General features: G+C 35.4%; 1 protein-coding gene across 10 annotated transcripts; it reads left to right on the forward strand.

The window, feature by feature from the left end:
* The first annotated feature begins 263 nt into the window (after positions 1-263).
* LOC101256811 (mechanosensitive ion channel protein 1, mitochondrial) lies at positions 264-19,053 on the forward strand. Of its 10 annotated transcripts, none has more exons than XR_011212053.1 (9): positions 278-400; positions 1,443-2,262; positions 2,359-2,636; positions 4,407-4,507; positions 11,148-11,255; positions 16,005-16,226; positions 17,782-17,856; positions 18,270-18,419; positions 18,531-19,053. XR_011212053.1 is itself a non-coding variant. In XM_069290340.1 (9 exons), the coding sequence occupies exons 3-8, from the start codon at positions 1,526-1,528 to the stop codon at positions 18,369-18,371; spliced, it is 1,548 nt and encodes a 515-aa protein (XP_069146441.1). In that variant the 5' UTR covers positions 317-400; positions 1,051-1,184; positions 1,443-1,525; the 3' UTR covers positions 18,372-18,405; positions 18,531-19,053. The 10 variants fall into 10 exon arrangements, 8 of the variants coding, with proteins under 8 accessions (XP_010326981.1, XP_010326982.1, XP_010326983.1 ...); XR_011212054.1 differs by having other exon boundaries at positions 18,270-18,405; XM_069290340.1 differs by lacking the exon at positions 17,782-17,856 and adding an exon at positions 1,051-1,184 and having other exon boundaries at positions 317-400; positions 18,270-18,405.
* Positions 19,054-20,106: the final 1,053 nt, after the last annotated feature.

The raw sequence follows: 20,106 nt of genomic DNA on the forward strand, positions 1-20,106 counted from the left end.
GAAAAGGGAAAAATGGAAGAAAGAAATGTTAGGGTTATATGGGTAATTTGAAGATTGTATAAAAATATTAAGCACAAAAAGATAAAAATGTGGTCAACTTAAAACAGCTTATAAGCTAAAAAAAAAAAAGCATCCCTGCCCCAACTTTTAACTTTTGGCTAAAAATAAGTTTTTTTAACTTAAAATAAACTGTTTTGAGTATTGCCAAACAGCTAAATAAGTCAAAAACCAGCTTTTAAATCAGTTTGATCAGCTTTTAGGCTGTTAACTTGTTTTCCAGAAATGTATATATGTTTTAATATCTAATTTAACAATATTTACAAAGGCACCTTCTGTTTACTTCGCGCTCTAACTTCTCTGCTTCTACAATTCCTTTAATGGTGAATTTGTGCTCTTTATGGTGAGTTCACTTTGAAATTTGTTTCTCATCTTGTTTGGTGTATTGATGCATCTTTAGTTGATGTTTTTCATTTTTTATTTTGTTCAAACTTTTCAATTTGAGTTCCAAGTGTCTCTATTGCATGCTATATTTCATAATTCCTGGTGAGTTTTTCTGAAATTTTGTGGTATATACACCAATAACATATAAATTCTGACCATGTTAAACCGTAACCAGAATTGATGTATTACTTAAAATGATGAGGTGAGTGAAATGAAATGCACCTTGCACTAATGGTGGCGGAGCGAAAATTTTTAATGAGGGGTTCAAAATTTGAGAAGTAAACATGGGAGTGGATTCAACACCTATTATATATACCTAAGTAATTTTTAACCATGTATAAATAGTAATATTTTTTCGCCGTTATACACTGCCTCCGCCCCTTCTTGCAGATGGGGCAAGCTTGCCTTAATTCTATTTAAAAACTGACTTTGTTGATAGCATATGTTGGCTTTATCTTGATATTGTTCTCCTGAATTGATTGGTACCACACGAATTGAGGGCATATTAATTTTCCCAACCGATCAGCCCTAATCGTTTTTTTTTTGGTTTCCCACCCGGTGTTCGGAGCACCATATTGGAGTTCCGACTAAATCCAAATCGTACTGCAGGGCCCATTCGAGGGTGGCGGTCCCAACGGGATTTTCTCCATATCCAGGCTCGAACCCGAGAGTTCTGGTCAAGGGTGAAACATTTCTACCAGTGCACCACAACCCATGTTGGTGGTCAGTCCTAAACTTAATAGGTAATAGGTATCATGCTGATATGGTGTGTTAGTAGGTGTGCCTGATCTATTTTGAAATGTGATATATTCTGGGTCAAGCCTTTTTAGTCTTTACCATTGCTAGTGTTTACATATATAAAATGCATATATGTTCAGTTAACTTTCTCATTCTCTTTCACCAAACAAGCAGAAGTGATCCTTTTTAGTATTTGTTTTGAATTTTTTAAAGATTTATTTATTGTTATCCATTTGTAACTTTTGGCTCAATACTTGTTGCAGATTGAAGATGAGCATTGTTGGTTGGTTGAAGTTAGCATAATTTCATTTGAGATACACATTTCTTGTCCAAAATCTACACATTGATGGCTGCTATCAACTTTTCAACTTTGAAGAGACCCCTTAATTCCTCTTTTGAATTAGCAAATCAGATTGATGTCAGACCTTCATATGCTTGCATTAATGGTAATCTACAATTTAGAGAACCCACATATTCAAAAAATTATGCTGCCCCAAAATGTTTTAAAATAAGGGGTATACACTCTGCTAGTGTGACCAGTCATGTTACCTCATATCTCACTGATAATAAAAGTTTGAGGGGAAGTAAATCAATTTTTGTGACTAGCCCCATTTGGAATAATCAATGGTATTCGTCGTCTGTTAGTAGTAACAGATATACTCCTAAAGGTTCAGAAGTTTCAACTGGTGCAAGTGCAAGTGGGTTTGTTATGGATACAGGTGGTGTAAGTGGAAGTGAGTGGGTTGGAAATATTAAGGAAGCTTGGCGAACTGCCGTAGATGCTGTGACTTCTACGGGGGGAAAAGTGAAAGAGGCATCTTCGAAAATGACTCCTTATGTTGAAAATGTGCTTGATGCACACCCTTATCTAAGAGATGTAATTGTTCCTGTTGGTGGTACCTTAATAGCTTGGGTGGTGCTTCCAAGACTTTTGAGGAGATTTCATGAGTATGCGATGCAAGGATCAGCTGTTTTGCTGCATGGAAACTCGATATGGGGGAAGTTTTCTTATGAGAAAAGTATTTGGGGTGCTATGGAGGATCCGGTTCGATATTTAATCACTTTCATGGCATTTTCACAAATGTTAGTAATATATTTCTTACATTGTTTATCCCATATTATTTTGGTTTGATATTCTATCGGTTTTGTCTTTATAGTTGGAAGTATATCTATGTGCAGTGCTGTGATGGTGGCACCAAGCACTATTGCGTCACAATGCCTTCTCCCGACTTGGAGAGCTGGTTCTATTCTTTCATTTATCTGGTTTCTACAACGATGGAAAACAAATGTGATCAGCAGAGCTTTGGATGTCAAGGGTCTTGAAGTAGGTGATCGTGATCAGTTGTCGACTTTGGACAGAATCTCTTCCATTGGCCTCTACATCCTTGGGTTAATGACTTTAGCTGAAGTTTGTGGAGTAGCTGTACAATCTATTTTGACCGTTGGTGGAGTTGGAGGTGAGATTTCTTAGCTTGGTTTGCACCTGCCTTGTTCTATCATCTATTCGCTGGAAATGTTCCTACAAACAAAAGGTCACCTTAGTTTGATAAATATTTGAATCTAGGGGAGGAAAAATTAACCCATAAACATGATCCGCGCAAGTCTGAATGGGTGAATGACACCTCCCATTTATTGCAAATGGATTTTTTCAGGTACTGTCTAACCATGGAATCTTACTAGTGTAAGTTCTTTAGCTTGACGGAAGACACACATAATCACTATCAAATTTGACGGTTGCTGTATTTGGTTCTGTTACCATGACCCTAGATAGGTAGGTGTGAAGGACACATATTAGGATAGAAAAGACTTTCCTATTGTCTTACTTGGGGTAACTGGTGTTTGGGATGGTATTAGTTGTATTATTGTAATTCTTTTTTTTCATCATTTTTTTTTAATAATAACCTATTCTAGTATGTTGTTTATGGTACTTCGATTATTACATAAATTTATTGTTGTTTTTGCTACTTTTGCACTGTTCCTTGTTTTGATTCTTCTTCTTTTTTTTTTGTGCCGGGTTTTGTTGCACTTGAGCCAAGGTTCTTTCGAAATCAACCTCTTTACCTTTGTGAGGTAGTGGTAAGGTCTAAGTACATTTTATCCTCCTCACACCTCACTTTTGGGGGATTTCATTGGGTATGTTGTTGTTGTTGCACATCTTTTGAATTTAGGGTGTTTAGCATAATTTTTACTTTGATTTGGTGTTGAACTCCGAAAAACAAGTTTGAGCGTAGATTTTTTGGAAAATCAGGATTCAGGAATTTGGAGAACACCAAAAAGTTTTTCAGTTTTTTTACTCCAAATTATTAATAAAAATGCAAAAACAACTCCAACTTGTATTCATGGCTAAACACAACTCCTCCACTTTTCAAATATCATTTTTCACATTGTAAACAAAAACTACTTTGAAATACTCAAAATTTTCAAGACCAAACGCCATAGTGTAATCCATAGAAGGTCTAACTGTTCCTTGTCCTCATTTTCCTTTCCGCTCATTTTATTCATAGTAGTCCAAAGTTCTTTAACATTGTTATCCTTTTTAGTGCTTAAAGTTTTACAATCAAGCATTTTTCCTTTGGTGTCTCCGGTTGTAGTAGTTATTGTCATTTTTATTAATTTACTTTTTTCCTCTGTGTGTGGAACTGCTGTGAGTTATCTTTTGACGTATACTCTAGCATTGTGTGGAGAAAAGTTTCTCCATCATTCTACATAAGAACACTTGTTAATCATGTTGTTTTTACATTCTACTGAGGACGTATTAACTTGGAGAATCTTGACTTCCCAGCGTAGGAATGGGACCAAACCAGTGATATACAACAGTGACAGATTTGCTTATTGGCGGGCATGTGAATGTGCATAAATTTTGAAATAATTTTATTCAGGCTAATGTTGGGTTCTGTAGGGCCTTGTGGAGCCATAGATATTTACCAGACCCATCCAGTCATGGTTACCCATTTTGGTTAATCTTATCAGTTTTCTACTTGTCCAAAAAAGAAAGAAAGAAAAAACATTAATGCAAATAGCAACCATTTTTTTAAAATTGGTAACATGCAGCAAATAGCAATCATGTCAACAATGATACTGATACAAATTATATTAGTTTGTGCTGGTATATTGTTTATATGAAGGTGCAATGTGGACAATTATTGATTGGGAAATTATAAAAGTTATTTTAATTATCCCTCGTTTGTGTTCCTATTCACTCTTTGCCTTTTTTATAAATACCGCAGGGGTGGCTACTGCTTTTGCTACTAGAGACATCCTTGGCAATGTTCTTAGTGGGCTCTCCGTACAGCTTTCACGACCTTTTTCAGTTGGTGACACGATAGAAGTATGTCAACAGTCTTCTTAATTGTTACTGAAATTTCTTTCTCCTTTTGTTTTTCTTGAGAGTATCTAATGATTTGGCACGATTTTATGCAAAGAATTAGAAATGCATGACTATCCTTTATTAGCATATTGAAGATACTTTTGGATTGTTTAGATCAAGGCAGAATAGTGGATACTGAAATACTGTTTGAAAACTGACTTTGCACATTCTACTTTCTCGAGAAAAAAAAGTGTTAGAATCTGTGCGTTCACTATCAGTCAATGGACCAGGTCCCTTGACACACAAACAAATATATAACAGAAAGTAAATGCAGTTTAACAACAGAGGAGTTTTACGTGGAAACCTCCTTGCTCAAGGGAGTAAAACCACGACCTGTCTCACAGGATTTTCACAACCGTTTCACTAATCTTCGCAAGCAAAAGTAAAACCGGTTACACAAATATGAGAAAAAAAAGTTAATCTCACCAACAAGCAATAACTCTATTGCTTGATGAGCTTAAATAGAAGTTATTCTACCCACTAAGCTATCACTCTAGACAACTTAGAATTTCAACACAAACCACACTGGTTCCTTTATAGATTTAGGATCAGTTTATAATGTAAGACCGAAAGAATATATTCTCAAACAACTACACAATATACGCCTGAGTTTAGGTTGTTCTTGAATGATTCTTCTCTTTGATTTTCTTTAGCCTTTGCAAGAGTTCTTGAATGTAATTTTTCAAGTTGTAAAAACTAAAGAGCCATGTTTAGAAAGATGACATTGTATAAACAAGTCCCTTTCCTTAAACTCATGCCATTGGTTGGAAAAGTCTGACTTTTCTAACGCGGTTGGAAACTGTGCACCAATTTTCTGTACCTTCTCTAGCTGGCAGTCAACGAGCTGTTCAAGTTGACGTAGTTAAGGGAAAGGGAGATTGAAGAAGATATGGAATGGAGTGTCAAATATATGAAGGCGACTGGTGTTGAGCATGGTACAGACAAGTTGAGTGGAAAATTGGAATTTCAGTGTCCATCCTCAATTTTTGAAATTATTGTTTTACTGATTGACATATTCTAGAGTATAGTTAGTACGACAAGTTACATTGGCTTCAGTGTAAATACTGTTGTGTAGCAACATTCACACGGATGGACTAAGATGCAAGGACACGGATGGACTAAGATGCAGGGACACAAATGGACTATGACTCAACGACTTACATTTAGAAACAATCACATAGATGGACTGCGGCACAAGGCATTACATTGTTGTGGGTGAAGCAGGCAATGAAGTAGTACATTTATGCTCTAAGCTTTAAACCAAATCCTGCTTGCTATCTGAACTTGAATGGACAATTATTTCAAAGGTACATTTCTGATGTATACGTGCCTTAATAGTATTGATGGAAAATAAAATGATATTTAATTATTGTAAGAATAGGATCAACTTAGGCTTTTGGCCTAACTCAAGGTGCACATGTCCAAGGAGGGACCGGGGCCAAAAAATTTAAACCCAAGGAATGTGAGTTGGTAAGAAAACAAATTGGTCTATTATAGGCTCAATAGATTTGGATCAAAAGGGATAAAAGCTTTCGTTTGATTAACTTTATTTTAGTCTAGATATTTGCTAATTCGAACGAGGGCCTATGATTATTTCCTAGTATTCTAACACAAATTCCCTTTGCAGGTATAACTGGGCAAGTTCTAGCTAAGACGTAGATTTGTTTCTAACTTCTTATTATTTTGTGAGTCCCTTGATGTTGTGGCATTAATGTTTCCCCTAGAATTGAGTGTAGTATTCTTATCATTGCAGGGTGATGATGTAAGTTTGATTGGCCTAGAAGTTACCTTACTTTAATGTTGAAAGAAAAGAAAGAGTCCTTATGGATAAGTCTCCTTGTTGTTTTCCCCTAATGATGTATGACATTGGTGTCTATTGTATTGTTGAAGAAATTATTTGGTTAAATAATATCACCTAACTTGATAATCGGGGGATAACTTGCCAAAAATGACAAGGTTAAGAATACCCTGGTGTTCCTATATTAACTTACTGTAATCCATTCTAAAGTGGTAATCATTTTTAGGTGATGAAAATGAAGGGTGTTAAGTTAAGATCCTCTTAAGGTTGCGTTAAGTTGCTCTTAATTGGGTCTACCCTATGTGGGGGATGGTGATGGAGTATTACGGTTGTAGATATTTTCCACCTTGTCCTTCTATTCTTACTTGAGCTTGAATCTAATGAATTCTTAGTAAGCTTGTTCATGACAAAAGTTTTGCATAAAGTATGAATTTCATAACCTTTATATGTTTGGTATGAATTGATTCACATTACCTTAAAATATTGTGAAGATTCCAAAGAGCATGAAGGAAATTTTTTTGATTAACTTCATGGTTTTCTCATGTTGATTGTGCATCTTGATATGATAATTGTGCATTTAACTTCATGAGTTAAAGGTAAGAAGCATGTTTGATGTCACTTTTGGTATGTAAGGTTTAGTCTTATAATGAGTAATTGAGACTCTTTAAAATGAAATATGTTGAGTCTCTTGAAATATATGTGACTTTTATGATTTGTAAAACATGATTATAGGTCCACTTTTGAAAAGTGAAGGCATGTCTATTGTCCTTATTTGTGCCTTTGAATTGTGAGACTTTCCATGAATAATTCTTACTGTAAAGGCTATTGCTATGTTAGAAATTGACATTTTGTGAAAAGGCTTCCTATTTGTGGTGATGTGCTTGGTGTGACCTACCATTCAAACTTCACAAGGAAGAAAACATGAGCATGCCTTGGTTTAAAAGTGAGAAATTTCTCATGTTACAATAAATATGACTTTTGTGGATTTGCTTTGGTATGAACTCATGAGACATGTAAGTGTGTTAAGGAGAAGGACATTCCTCCATGTACACAACTAAGCATGGTATTTTTGAGTATGACCATCATATCACTAGGTCTAACTAAAAAAAATCCATTGTCAATCTAATTAACTCAAGTCTATGTGCATTGAAGTATAAGTGCTTAAATGACTTTTTGAGTACTCTTGAAATCTGCCTATGTGTGACCTTACATGATGAGCTCTTTAATTAATTCAAATGTAATGACCATGTGTTAACTAGGAGAAGTATGTTCCTCCTATAAATATGAAAAGAGTCTTTGTATTTGATGCATTAAAGAGTGAGCGAATGAAAGTTTTGCTTGCTTGAATGCATTGAGTGCTAAATGATTTGAAGTGTGTTCCTTGTAATATTGGTGCATTAACTTCTATATGAAGATGTTATTAATGTGATGAACTGCTCTATGATGCATTGAAGTCCTAGTTGTAATAAAAGTGTTATAAGTGTCATTCGAGGATAAATGTTCCCAAGTGGGGGATATTGTAAGACCCCCAAAATGAGTAAGGGCGTCTAGAGCCTAACATGTTAGTCATAAGGGTCTACGATCCTAAAATGGCTTATAATATGGTTTTGAGACAGTGTGTAAAGTTTGAGGTTATTTGGAAGTGAAACGTCAAGGGACGACCAAGACGTTCGACGACTAGTCACCTATGTGTCTCATGTGTCTATATGTGGTTATATTTGTATATCATGAGCTTGTGAAGTCTTAAAATGAGTTATAATAATTTTTATAAGCATTAGAAGTTTTATAAAGTTTTGAGTTCAAACATCCAAGAACGTCTAAGACGCTCGAAAGTTAGCCCTTGAGACGTTTAAGTATGTCTTGATGAGGCCTAGCATGTTTGGACGTGTTTTATGTGTACATTTTTGGTGAAACTTGCATGGAAGGTCCTTTAATTTTCAATGTGCATATTTACATTGGAAACGTCTGGGTATGACTTCTCAAGGGCCCCGTAAAAGGGCCCACACGAAGGGCCCAAGGGCTGTTGAGACACTGCCTTGGCAGTGTCAATCGACTGAACCAAATGATGCTCCGTTTGTTGACAAACGTCCCGTCAATGAGGGTGTCGTCGATGAACACTACTTAGGTTCACCACACTAGACTGTACGATCATTGTAGGACTTTCTTGGCTTGTAATGTAGGGTTTGGGTCAGGTCTGGTACATTTGGGTATATTTTTAGCGACTTTTTGCCCTCCTTCTCATCTTCGGTAAGCTTCCTAACTCTTTTCATTACTTTGCTTTTCATCTTTTCACTGCTCCCTTCTTTTTGGATATGACTCATATTTTTTTTTCAATTTTTTGAAACTCTTTTCTTTCTTTTCTGCATTCTTTCTTTTCTTTTACTTTTCTTTTCTCTTTCATTCACATTAATAATTTCACCGAGTCACATCTTTCACTCACTTCCTATGTGTATACTTAATGTTGAAGTGCGAATCTTCTTAGTTGACTATATGAACAGTATGATGAGTTATGTTGATGATTCTGTAGAACTGAGTAGGGTGGCTTGCAAGTATACTTAGTTGACCCTGTGTGCTGCATGAATGATAATGTTCATGTGAAAAGATGATAATGAAGTGTCTTTTTTAGGTAGACCTATCTCCATTACATGATACATGAAGAATGTGAATATGAATCCTTGAATTAGTAGGCTTAAGTACCTTCGTCATTAATGTATATGTATGAATGAATATGATCTTGAATATTATGATTTACTTAATCCAAGAGTTACGCTTTCCTTTGTAACTCCTTTGCTTGCTCTCACTTTTGAGATATTTCTAGAAGTTCTACATGAACCTATAGTGGTTAGTACACATTTAGGAGAAAATGTAAGATCTGATAGAGTATACAAAGATTGCCCAATAATTGTATGTGGTAAGACTATGTGTACAGACTTGGTTGAGTTACCAATGCATGATTTTGATGTTATTCTTGGCATGGACTGGCTTCATAGTTGTTATGCTTGCATAAATTGTCGTAATAGGGTTGTGAGATTTCGTTTCCCTAATGGAGAAGAGCTAGTCTTGGAGGGGTACAACTCGAGGAATAGATATATACAATCCTACTTAGGATAGAAGTAAGAATACGAATAAGATTAAGAATAGTCTTACAAATAGAAAAAGTAAATAGTATCCTATTCGGTTAAGGACTCTATTGTAATGTCTATAAATAGGGTCTTTGTGTAATAATGTAGACAACAATAAAATAATATTATTCTCCTATATTTCTCACTTGGTATCAAAGCCTTTATGATCTTGGTAAATAATCAAAGAGCTTCCACTGCCGGTGGATGGCTATTACCTATATATGCCGCTCGTCTGGCCAAAAATTATGTTAACAAAAGTGACATCAATGATATATGCATGAACCCATATTCAGGGGAAGAAAACTCAGTCAGACAGGTCATGGTGCGTCAATATCTGATGACTTTCTAGGGATGTTTTGTGTCAACCCCATATCCGTCGGTATTTGTTTAACACCGTGCCATCTTTCTGGTGACTAATTTTTCATATTTAATTTGTGTAGCACCGTGCTATACTTCTGGGGACTACCTTGCATCTCAGGGCTACTTCTCATATCTTATTTGCATAGTATTGTAGATTTTACCAAACTACTTTATCCTATCTGAGTTGCATAGCACCGTGTCTCTTTTCGGTGACTCCCCAAATTTGATTTGCATAGTCCCATTCGTCTTTTCGGTGACTCCTCAAATCTTATTTGTGAAGGTTTGTGCCATCATTCCGACCTTACCCATATAATCTCTTTTTCAGTTGGGTTGTGCCATCATTCCGACCCTACAAATATTATTTCTCTTTTTCAATAGGATCATGTCATCAATCCGACCTTTCTTATATAATTCTTATCTTCCAATTGGGTCGTGCCATCATTTCGACCCTACCCATATAATTTTATTTCTTAGATTGCATTGTGACCACCTTTAGCATCAAATCTAATACTCTGGCATATGAGCATTTTTTGGCCAATTTTTTCGGTGACTTTCTTGTTTAATATTGACACGTCCATTGATTCCAACATGATTTATATATCTTATAATAGATTTTTGAGAACTTTCAAGCGACCGTTGCATTGTGATGGAGCAACCACCTAATTTTGTTGCTCAGGGGGAGCTTAGTAGTCTCGTATGTCGATTGTGTAAGTCAGTCACTCTATGGTTTGAAATAGTTTATGCAAGCTTGGTTTATGAAGTTCACTGTAATTTATCACTTTGTGTTTTATCGGTATTATGCATCAAATCCAGTATTTCATGTGAAGACTAAGCATATTGAGATTGACTATCAATTTTGTGAAGTCAAGTGATCAATTTATATCTCACCAAGCCCTAATCAGCCCCGTATTAAATTACATTTGTAACAGGTTAGGTATATAATGATAGCTTGAGGGGAGTGTTAGAATAGGGATAGGTATATACAATCCTACTTAGAATAGAAATAAGAATAGGAATAGTCATAGGAATAGGAATAGTAAATAGTATCCTATTTGGTAAAGGATTGTATTATAATGTCTATAAATAGGGTCTTTGTGTAATAATGTAAACAACAACAATTCAATAATATTATTCTCCTACATTTCTCACAATTATGACCTGAAATCTGGTTTAACAATAAAACGGTACCTAATTGAGAATAACAAGAATATTTGTATCAACAACAAATTATAATTGTGTTCCTAATCTACAGAACTCGTTTTTTTTACAACATGACATTTAATTTATTCTATGAGTTGTTTAACAAAAACTACTTTTGCAGGCTGGATCAGTGGAAGGTCAAGTGGTTGAAATAGGGCTTACTAATACATCATTGTTGACTGCAGAAAAATTCCCTGTTATTGTCCCAAATTCACTATTTTCCAGTCAGGTGAGTTTTCTTAACTATTCCTTTTTTGATGAAACAACTGAGATATTATTAAGGCATCCTATAGATGCAAAGTTACAACAGGAGGGGAATTGTGTTACTCGATTGCTTGAATTCTCAATGAATTCAAGGATCGAATTGCTGTTTCTCGATTAACCTCGAGAAGACAATTGAATAAGAAGAAGAATTTAGAGAGCAATTCTGTATTTTCATATATGATTGTACAGTGAGTTGATTACAAGCTCTCTAGTAATTGAATGACTAAAATGTACAACTATTGATTCACTAATCTGACAGATTTCAGTTATCTCTGCCTAACTACTTTCACTGTAGTTGTCTAATAGAATTAACTACATTTTGGAAGGAAAAATCAAACTCTAACTCCTTCTTTGTGTATCAGTACTCCCTTCTAATAAAAGATCCTCGTTCTCAAGGATCAAACAAGGGAATCTTGTCTTCAAAACAGTTGCAAACACCATCTCAGGGTCAGGAAAGGATTGAACAAATCAATAGTAGTAGGATGAAATATCTGAGAAGGCACTTCATAGCATCTTTTTAATGACGACACATTAACAGTAGGATGTGTTTTGACAGAAGTTGGCAACAAGAGAAGTGTAAGCTACCGGACCAACTCTCCTAATGATCTGAAATGGGCCATAATACTTAGCATTACCAACTTGTGGGAAGAAGGGTTAGAAATTATGGCTTGCTTGTAAGGTGCTAAAATTTGTAGTACACCCAATCCCCTACATCAAAATGTTTATCACTTCTATGAGAGTTGGCCTGTTGTTTCTTTCTTAGCTAAGCTCTCCTCAAGTGATGCTTCTGGAGTTGAAGTTTAAGCTCTCTATTCACCAATGTACCATCAACTTCAGAAGAACCTGGTTCACCTGGTAGACAAGGGAGGTGCAATGGGGGAGGTATACCATATAGAGCTTCATAAGGAGTTGTCTGGATTGCTGAATGATGACAAGTTTTATACTAATACTCAGCCATCGCTAAGAAAGAAAACCAGTTGGAAGCATTATCATTGCAATAACACCTCAAGTAGGTCTCTAGGCATCTGTTGAGTACCTCAGTTTGTCCATCAGTCTAAGGGTGATATGCTGAAGAAGTATGCAAGGGAACCCCTTGCTATGTGAAAAGTTCTGGCCTAAAGGAACTTAAGAAAACAACATTTATATCACTAGTAATAGCATTAGGAAACCCATGTAGCCTAATAAATGTGTCCAGAAACAGCTTTTCAACAAATTGAGCTGTATAAGGGTGTTTGAGTGGAAGAAAAGGACCATATTTGTTGAGTCTATCCACTACCACCAAGATTAATTATTAACCATGTGACTCAGCCGACCATCAACTAAATCCATGCTTATTTGAGACCAAACTACATTAGGAATAGGCAACGGTTGTAGTAGGTTTGTTTCGCTGGAACACATCACACTTCTGTATAAAATCCTTCACCTCCTCTCTCTCATATTCTTCCAATAGAACAATGTCAATAGTCTTTGGAGAGTAGCTTCAACACCTAAATGACCCCCATGTGGACTAGCATGCCATAAATTCAAAATGTCAGTCTTTAAACTCCGCACTTTTCCAATGACAAGTTTTCTCTTTCTGCTCACTTGACCTTGCATCTAAGTGAACTACCTATGAGTATCAGGGTTTGCCTGTAATTCTTCTATGAGTTATTTGGGATCTTGATGTGAGCCCAGGTGACTCTTGAAAGTGCATCTGCCACTTTGTTCTCAATCCCTCTTTTGTACTCAATAGTGTAATCAAAGGGCGCCAACTTAGTTAACCATGAGAGTTGTGAGTTTGTGTGTAACTTCTGCTCCATTAGAAACTTCAAGGCCTTCTGATCAGTCCTATGAGTATATGCAATCCCTTTTTTGAATGGTACTTTGTAACTTTCAATGTTGTATACCCGAAAGAGCCATTCAAGGCATGCATAGATATCTCCATGTGCTCTATTGGTTGAGTTAGTTCTAGATGGTTAAGCACTTCTTTCAGTATCTACACTTCTTATTCCTCCACTGGATCATGTAGTTCATCAGTTTCTTCTAACTCTAACAGGTATAAATGTTTGGAATTTTTACACTTCTGTCCAGACATGTACTTCTCACAACAGAAGTAACAAAGGCCCTTTGACCTCTTTTCAATTTTCATTGATTTCCTCCGGGCTCAGTGTCTTTCTAGTCACTCCTCTAGAAAAATTAGCCCCAGGTGTAGGTAAGATAGACTTAGCATGGGTAGATTTCTGATCCATAAACCTCCTTGAATTCATCTGGCTTGAATTCATGTGGTGTTGTTTGTGCGCTGGTTATCTAACAACAACTAAATAAGCCTCGTGCATTCTTGCAGTTCTTTAGACCTGTGATAATGAGGTGGGGCTAGTGATCTTCACAACAATGTTCAACTCATGTTTGAACCCTCCAATAAAGCAACTGATTGCATTCCCTTGTGACAAATCACCCTAGTCACATTAAACACCGACTGATATTCCTTAACACTCCCCATTTATTTTTTCTTTCTTGATTTCCTCCATGGGATCATCAAAATCTATACCCAAATCTCTCAACCATAGCCATCACATGCTCATTCCAAGTAGCTGGCTGTAAGTACTATTTGTATCTCATGAAAGACAGATGCCATTGGATGACTTCTCCTTCCAGTTGCATTGCTTTGCATTGCATCTATTGTTACCTTTTCATTTGCAACTACGTTCTCCATGGAAAAGAATTGTTCAATCTTGAACAACCACGATCTTAAGTCTTTTCCTGTAAACCTAAGGAATTCCTTTTTGGACCATCTTGAGAAGTTTGAATGATGGGTGTTGTAACTGGTAGGATTCATGGGTCTGTGAATTCTCCCTTTAGAATTGTGAATTCGCTCTTCAGAATTCCTTGCATTCTAAGGACCATCCTGTTCCATAGGAAGTTATTCCCTCCTAGATTCTCGATAGTTGACCAAATGTTCCTATAATTCCATGATCACTTGATCCAATCTCTTCACATTTGTAACTTCCCATGCCAAAGTCTCCATTTTCTCTGCCAAATTTTGTATCATTTCCTTCAATTCCCCCATTTCTATTGGAAATTATCGGTAGACCTTGTTCCTTTCGCCAGTAAAATCTAAGGATAGACTGACTCTGATACTAATGTTACTCGATTGCAGGAATTCTCAATGAATTCGAGAATTGAGTTACTGTTTCAGGAGTAAGTAGTAACCTCGAGGAGACAGTTGAAGAAGAACAATTAAGAGAGAAGAAGAGAGTTTAGGAAGAGAGAAAAATTCTATATTTCCATGTATGATTGTATAATGAGCTGATTACAAGCTATATAGTAATTAAATGACTGAAATGTACAACTATTGATTCACTAATCTTTCTAATAGAATTAACTACTTTCTGGAAGGCAAAATCTAACTCTAACTCCTTAATTGTGTATAAAACTGTCAGCTAAGTAAACACAATAAACTTATAAAGCTAAGGAGCTGTTTTGTTCCATCTAATCTTCGTCATTGTTTGGGGAAGTTATCACTTTTGGAAATATTTTTACCTGAAATCTCTACCCAGTATTAACTTTCATGGTCGTGAGTTGCTACACCTAAGTACTAGCTACTAGCCTACTGCATATAGAAGCTTTAGATGACTTAAAGATGTGCCTTCTTCATTCAATAAGGGGTAGAACTGTCCAGATATCAGTTTACGATTATATCTTAGTTCCCTTAAACGGTGTTTTCTCTAGTTTTACTAAAGTGAAGTTATAACAAGCTACTAAGAATATAGTCTATAAGTGGTTAGGAGGCTGAAAGTGCTTATTTGTTTTAAAAAGGTGTGGTGTTTTACCAAACCATTAGGAGAAATTAAGTGCTTTTAGGGAGTAGCAGAAATTGTTTATCATAAGCTAAAAAAAGTAGCTTCCCCTGTAAGCAATTTTGAGAAAATACACTTAGTAGCACTTTTTAAAAGCTTAGCCAAACACTTATTGCTACTCAAAAGTGCTATTTAAATTTATTGGCCAAATACATATTGTTTCTCGCCAAAAGTATTTTTTTTTGACAAGTACATTTCAAAATAAGTTGATTTTAGAAGCTCTTCCAAAACCTGCTAATAGGTATATCTTGTTTAGCCAAGCTTTTAGGAGGCAAAAAATGCTTATTTTAAGAAAGTGAGATGATTGGTTAAGAGTCCGCTGCTAAAAACTGGTATTGTCCATCTGTCTTTCTATACCATTTGATTCCGTCTTGGCTGTGATCATCTGAAGAGCGGCCCTCCAATTTGGATAGTAGTTTTAGCAAACTGTTTAGTTCCCAAAATTGGAAATTCCTTCTTAACAATGGTGCCCATGCATTATTTTCCCTGTTCTGGGAGATAGTAAAGTATGGTCAGAGGCTATTGAGATGAGAGAAGGGATTCACTTTGGAGAGTAGTGTTCCCTGTCGATTTTGTCCTTCCAAAATTTAATTTGAATGTTATTACCTGCTTTGTATCTGCATTGCTTGGTTAAAAACTTTAAATCATCCCATAACTTTTCTATGTGAGCACATTCTGTAAGCAACAGAAGAAAAAAAAGGCACCATACTGCTACTTGTCTAAAATTATGACTTTGAAAGAGGGATTTTATGCTCCGATATTTCTTACTTTTTTAATGATTCTCTGTTCCCCGCCAGACCCTGAAAAATAAAAGTAAAACAAAAAGAAACAATATAAAAGAGGAGGAGAATTTGATTGATTGGTTGCACAAACTTCAGGTGATTGTGAATAAATCACGTGCTCAATGGCGTGCCATGGTCACTACAGTTCCTTTCCAAATTGAAGACTTTAATATGATTATCAAGATATCAGATGATGTGAAGAGCATGCTCAAATCTAATCCAAATGTTTTCTTGGAAAAGGAGGCACCATACTGCTACTTGTCTAAAATTGAAAAAACATATGCAGAGCTAACTCTTGGGTGCAACTTAAGATATGCGGTATGCTTCTCCTTTTCAGTCGTTTCTACTATCATTGTGAAATTCATTTGATATATATTGCTTGAGCTTTATGTCTACTTTAACAACCAGCACACTATAAATCAATTTATCATGTGTATGATGCTGATAGCAAGCGTTCTTAAAATTTTGATTGGTGCAAGTTCAGTTATGATGGTTTCTGCCAAAACCTATATAGAACCCACCCAAGGCCTCCTTCTCAGGAAAAAAATAATTAAAATAACAAAATAAAAGAAACTTTAATGGATAAACAAGTTAAAAAAATGTAGGCAGAAATAGAGACAATTATTGACAAGTTTAAATGAACAATTGGAGGTATTTATTCTTTGCCCACTTACATGTTGCTTCCTTTTTCCTTGTTAAAGTGGAAAAGAGATTAAGTCATCAAAAAGAAAAAGTGGAAACGAGATTGGATGCATTGAGAATAAATTATCTGGTAAGGGAAGGAGAAATTACTTCTAGCAAAATGGAATTGTTACTACCTGTCAGAGGGAAGGGAGATTACGCATAAGAAACTTGAGGCAGCATAATATAAGTTTACTTATGAATTTTCTGTGGAGACACAGTTTTTGGAGGAGCAAGCTTTGTGGCGATAGATGATTTATGTTAAATATAGGAATGAGGGACAATGGTGTTCTAAAATGGTTACATCTCCTTTTTGAGTTAGTGTCTGGAAATCCATCAGGAGACTGTGGCCCTTGCTTGCAAATAATTTCAGCTACAAAGTTGGAAATGGGGAGAAAACATCCTTCTCGAAGGATATCTAGATTGGTTCCCAACCTTTAAAAGAAATCTTCACTGACATATTCAGTCTGACTTAGATACCTAATGCAACAATTCAAGAAGTTTCGGAACCACAGGGGGGAATGTCAATCTTAGAAGATTCTTAAGTGAATTGGGAGGTCAATAAGACAAATAAACTTTTCTAGGTTTAGGAGCAACCTCAAGGAACCACAAGAAATGAAGATAGATTGTTTTGAAGCAGCACACGAGAAATTTACACAATTAATTTAACCTACGTTGCTTTAAATGGCACCGGACAACACATAAAAGTTTGGCCTTGAAAACATATTTGTAAAGTATATATACCATACAAGGTGGCTTCCTTTACATGGATAGTTGTTAAGGAGGTATGCCTGACATGTGATTACCTGAGGATGAGGGAATGTAGACGTAGTTGTGCTCAAGATGTTATCTTTATGGAAGGATTCAGAAAGTTTTGGATTTGTGTATATGCATGAAAGATATTGAATGGGTTATGCTAAAAGCTACTGGAAAATGCTTTAAAAATGCTGGAACAACATGGGATGGGAGGGACTGTGAGGCAAAAGAAATGGTGAAAAAAAATCTGGTGTACGATAAGGAAGGGAAGGAACTTGAGATGTTTTAAAAGAAGTAGTTCTATCCAGAAATTTGATCTTTTACTTTCATTTTTGGTGTACAGAACAATTTTTACAAGATGTGTCCCTTTAGACATCATTGGATCCTTGAAAGAAGAACAATGATGTATATTTATTTTCTTTTTTTAAACTTGCAGATAGCTTCCAGCATAGCCTTTGTGCTGAAGATATATAATATTGTTACGTAAAAAAGAAGATGAGAATAACTGGAGGTAATATGTTTTAGAAACATTTCTAGAACTTCTTATAAAAAAATGTTTACAGTAGATTTAATCATCTAGAAGAACCTAACTAAGTTACACGGACTCTGCATTTCGTTATTTTTTCAAGTTTGGACCTTATAATTGGCACCTCAAAAGTTGATCACAACAAAAAAAGCCAGTCCTTTTATCCTGAGGTCTGCCTTATGGTTTCTGTAATTAATACACAACAAGATATTTGTAACAAATGTTGATGTGATCTTAGTGTTGAGTCTGTGTGTTCGCTGTGTATCTCACAATTTCGATGTGCAATTGTATCGGTGATCAATTTTTTCTTCCAATGTTACTCTTCTGTCAATTGTTCAATGATCTTGTTTATGGGTTTCTCTTCTTTCAGCTAATCACAATCTTTTCTATATTTTTAGAGCAAGGACAAATTGTTTTCAGCACATCAGGATATTCTTCTGCAATCCGTTCGAATAGTCAAGCAGCATGGAGGCACACTGGTTGATCCTTGGAGTCAGTGATTTGTATTCGAACGAAGTTGTCTTAAGTCTTGAGGTTAGCTTTCCTTGGTATGTCTTTTTTCCATCTGATCAACACATTGTTGTACATTTTTATGTAATGAGTGAAACATTAGCTTGTGAATATTTCTACCCAGAAAAGTTCATTTTTTTGTATTGCAGCAAAGAATAGGGCATTTGGAAACGGATTAACACTCTCACACACACCCCATATCTCTCAAATGATCAAAGGGTAATATGTTTGCCAATTGGATAAAAATGAGATCGATAAAGAAAATCAAAATTGGTGATGTGTTTTAATAGCTTATGTAATAGGTCAATGCTCTGAGTATAGATGTACAAAATAAGAATTTCTCAAGCTGCATAAATGACCTCTTACTAAATGCACTCATTTGAAAACAACAACTTTCTGCTATAACAAATACAAAAATTATATTTGTATGTTATAGCTATAGTTTGTATAGTTGCGCTCCATAACAAATTTAATGTTTGCTATGGAGCTTTTGATTTGTATGATTCGCTACAAATATTCAATTTTGTGTAGATTTATTTATACGGTGTAATTTGTATAATAAGATTTGTATTTGTATAATTATAATTATAATTATGTAGGACGAAAATATATGTATTTGTATTTGTATATATACTTTTCTCTCGCTTTATACAAACACAAACACTTTTTATACATTTTGTACCGAAATGGCTGATTGTGTACCGAATTGAATGGCAAAAAAAAAGAATAGCTATAATATTTAATTTGAATTAATAGTTTGTTAGTTCAAACAATCCCCCCCCCCCCCAAAAAAATGCAAATCTCTGAACTAACTATAGACATTGAAATTTTGTGAGACTCTACTAGATGCGTTGGATTCGAGTGAGACACTACAAATTGTGTTCAACTCAAATAAGGATTCTTGGAGGCTACTCAACCCTAAACACTAGTTTATGCCTATATAAAGGGTACTAAATTGTCTTAAAAGACATCTCGGAAATTCCATAAAGAGATCAAGATCTCAAATACTCTGCAAATTGATGGATTATTCATATAGAGAGGTCAAATCTAAATCATCCAAGTTCGAGAAATACGCCACTAACGGCCCTCGAATCATGGATAAATACTAGAAGAGTAGAATCAAGGGATCAACAGAACTGAACCCGCAATCTAGGATCAACAGAACTGAACCCGCAATCTATCTCGATCAGTAAAATCATATTTCTTCATATTTTTATTTGTGATTGCAATTTATTTTTTATCACTTTAAAATTTGTTGCAAACAAAATTGGTACACCCAGTGGGACCAAATCTGCCCTTCATCTCTTATCTCTTAAATCAAATCTGAAAATCTGAAGCTGCAAAGGTGGAGGAATGAGAACTTCAAGCCTCGTCTTTGAGTTTTATCAAGTATACACTTCAACAAACCTTGAAGCAGGGGGCATTTGTAGACATTGAAATTTTGTGGGACTCTACAAGACGTGTTCAATTTGAATTGGGACTCTACAAACTGTGATAAACTCAAATTAGGATTCACTATTCAACCCTAAATCCTAATTAATGCCTAAACAAAGGGTACTAAATTCTCTTAAAAAGCATCTCGAAAATTCCATAAAGAGATCAAGATCTCGAATACTCCACAAATTGATGAATTATTCATATAGAGAGGTCAAATCTAAATCATTCTAGTTCGAGAAATACGCCACTAACGACCCTCGAATCATGAATAAATCTTAAGAGAGTAGA

Source organism: Solanum lycopersicum, chromosome 10 (genome assembly GCF_036512215.1).
Source record: "Solanum lycopersicum chromosome 10, SLM_r2.1".
Classification (NCBI taxonomy): domain Eukaryota; kingdom Viridiplantae; phylum Streptophyta; class Magnoliopsida; order Solanales; family Solanaceae; genus Solanum; species Solanum lycopersicum.